Source organism: Myodes glareolus, chromosome 10 (assembly GCF_982192425.1).
Source record: "Myodes glareolus chromosome 10, mMyoGla1.1, whole genome shotgun sequence".
NCBI lineage: Eukaryota > Metazoa > Chordata > Mammalia > Rodentia > Cricetidae > Myodes > Myodes glareolus.
In genome coordinates this window covers 67,660,914-67,664,301 of record NC_142035.1, presented here as the reverse complement: position 1 = coordinate 67,664,301, position 3,388 = coordinate 67,660,914, and the positions used below count along the sequence as shown (strand labels likewise).

The window sequence follows — 3,388 nt, the reverse complement described above, 5'->3', positions numbered from 1 at the left end:
TCATAGTGGAAAAGTTCGCTGAAATATTACAACATTTCACCAAAGTCTTATTCAAAGACTGCAGAATTTCAAATAGTTTCTCAATAAATACACCCAAGAATTAGGTTGAAAAAGTTCCATTGAGATGGATCAATAGATAGAGTTCCACAAACATCCCGTAGAATGATTTAAAAACAGGAAGAAAGAGAAAATACTATCATTCATTTTAGTCAAGATAAAGATATTTCAGAAATAGAGACAAAAGTGACAATGAAAATATAGAGAAAGGAATTGATTAAATAATTATTTGAAAGTAAATATTGTAAATGCATAGCAACTAGTCCATAAAAAATTTTGTTTCTGAAGCAAAATAAATATTGCTTTATATAATATAACACCTCTGCTCACATTCTGACAAAATACAATTATTGCTGCTGACAAATTGAAAAGCATATAGCTGATAGATGTCAGAAAACCAATGGTACAAATGTATAGCAAAGCGACCATGATAAAAATAATGAAATTCTGCAATAGTGACAAGAAAAGTGTGATTAATATGACTATTAAAAGAAATATTGAGAGATATAGTTATTTTCTGTAAAAATACACTGAATAAAGTATAGTATCATACTGGAAATAATAAAATTAGTGATGCCTTTACAAAGGAGAAGTTGGAATGAACAAACTACTTAGTGCAAAGAATTCCAGGGCCTCACTATTTGTTTGTTTGTTTCCTTGCTTTGGATTTTGAGACAAGGACTCCAGTAGCCAAAGACGGCTTAACAACTCACTGAATGATTTTCAATTAGTGATCCTTTGATGTTGCCCACTCCCAAATGCATACTTACCTATCATCTAGATATAAGAGTAAGAGAAAAAAAAAGCAAACAAAACAGAACCATCAATATAAAAAGAAGTCACTAGTCAGTAGATTAAAGAAAATAAACATGGAATAAATTTTAGTCAATTAATTGTACTTGAAGAAAAGTCTAGTTTATAATTAAAGGGTCTGTCATTGAAACAAACAGAATGTTAATTAGGAGCATGGATTACCATATTTTTAGTTTTGGATACAAGTCCTAACTCTAACACTTCATTTTTCTAAATGTTAGTGTCTCTGTGTATGAAATGGATCTAATAAAACAGAAATTAAAATTGTGTGAAGCTTATATTAAGTAAAGTGTTAAGTAAGCATAGAGAACCTTTCCCAGAATAAATGTTTGAAACAACATTTGTATGAATATTACCATTAATAATTATAGTTGTCTTCCAGGTGAACACTCTATTATTGTAGGAAGTAATACATGGATAAATAATTAAAAGCCTGTATTACTGTGAGTAAATATTAAAATGTTGTGAATGACCTCAATCTGTGTATCTGTCCTCCACAGAAAACTGTGAAAAATAAAGAAAAACAAAACAAACTAACAAAAAAAATGACAGATACAGCAGGAGAAATGCTTAGTTAGTCAAGAAAATATTGATATTCACAACAAAGTAAGAAAGGCAGGTAGGAATACTTTGTAGGTCATTTTCAAAGTATTAACGTGAAATTAAAAATATTGTCTCCTGAGTGGGGACTCATGGAGGGAGGTGATGGGAACATAAAGGCAACCTTCAAAGTCTAGGCAAAACAAAACAGAACAAAATATACCTGCTTCTGTAAAAATCAATGAAAGTAGCCCATTTTTAACCATTAACTTTGTTAGCAACTTTCTTATACTTAAGAATTTTCTATATTAAAGGAGGTCGTTATTTATCCCTGGAGTCTATGGTTCTCCTGTCTTAGCATTATATGCACTACAACTAAAGAAATAAGCTAGTTTTCATCTCTTTTTTGTTATTATCTTCCAATCTCTTGATGTGTGATGTCCTGATCATTATATTATCCTTCCCAAATGTTATTCGTATATCTCTTATTGTGACCAATACAGTAAATAGAATAAATAATTATAATCAATGGTAAGACATATAACTCACAGATGAAAACTTGATCATTTTCTATCAACAGGTACCTCCCTGTTCCAGTCAATGGATCAAACAAACGACACTGTAGTTTTTGAGTTTGTGTTGGTGGGACTCTCTGGTTCCTGGAAAACTAAAATTTTTCTCATATCCACTTTTTCTTTGCTCTATTTAAGCATCATCTTAGGAAATCTTCTTATTGTCTTTTTGGTAATTACTGACTCCCACTTACAGTCTCCTATGTACTTTCTTCTGGCCAACCTGTCCCTCATTGATGTAGGACTTTCTTCTATCACAGTTCCCAAGATGATCTCAGATCTTCTGAAAGAACGCAAAGTAATTTCTTTCCACAGCTGTATGACTCAGGCCTGTTTTATCCATATTATTGGAGGAGGGGAGTTGGTGTTACTTATAGTCATGGCATTTGACAGGTACACAGCCATCTGTAAGCCTCTACACTACTTGAGAATCATGAGCCCTAAATTATGCATTTTATTTGTAGTCACTAGCTGGGTCACTGGTGTGGTCCATGCCCTGGCCCAGTTCTCTTTTGTTATAAATCTGCCTTTTTGTGGTCCTAACAAAGTAGACAGCTTTTACTGTGACTTTCCTCGGATTATACAACTAGCATGTGCTGATGGAGACAAGTTTGAGCTTGTTGTTGCTGCCAACAGTGGCTTCATAAGCATGGGGGCCTTCTTCCTGCTTCTCCTCTCCTATATGTTCATTTTGGTAACAGTCTGGAAAAGGTCTTCAGGGGATTTATCAAAGGCACTTGTCACTCTGTCAACACACATCACTGTGGTTATTCTTTTTTTCACTCCATGCATGTTTATATATGTGTGGCCTTTCCCCACATCATCAATTGACAAATACCTGTTTATTGTTGACTTTGCCATCACACCTGCTCTGAATCCTGTCATTTATACACTTAGGAACAAAGATATAAGGGAATCAATCAAAAGATTGTGCAAAGTGACTGGTCATGATAAATATTGCTGACTAATCTGGTGTGGAAGCTCTAAAAGTATACATCCAAATATACACTGGAAAATTTCACTGAGGAACTTTCTCATTAATCTTGCCAATTGCACATGTCACCTACCTCACAGTCTATATCCCTTCCAACAAACCATTAATGCCTTGCTTCTGTTCCTTTGAGAAATTCGAATATATCAGTACATACTTCTTTTTAAAAAGCACTATGGCTACATAAATGTGATTTTTTCTACCTTTGTGAAAATCTAAACACAACAAAGATTACAATGGCATTCTATAATGTTCAAAAATTAGCTTCAAATTTGTTTAGGTAAATAAATGTACAATCACAATGAATGCTTTCATACTTATGTTTAGTGTCTCAAATTATTTAGGTTGGGTTCTCTCAAAACATCCACGGAGTTTATATTTGAATATAAACAGCTTATTTAGAAGAAATTTTATG

At 33.0% G+C, this 3,388-nt stretch overlaps 1 protein-coding gene across 1 annotated transcript; it reads left to right on the top strand.

The window, feature by feature from the left end:
- The first annotated feature begins 2,010 nt into the window (after positions 1–2,010).
- On the top strand, positions 2,011–2,946 carry LOC148120686 (olfactory receptor 4F3/4F16/4F29-like). The gene has a single exon (XM_087910882.1). It carries the CDS (start codon positions 2,011–2,013, stop codon positions 2,944–2,946), a length of 936 nt encoding a protein of 311 aa, XP_087767008.1.
- The last annotated feature ends 442 nt before the right edge of the window (positions 2,947–3,388 follow it).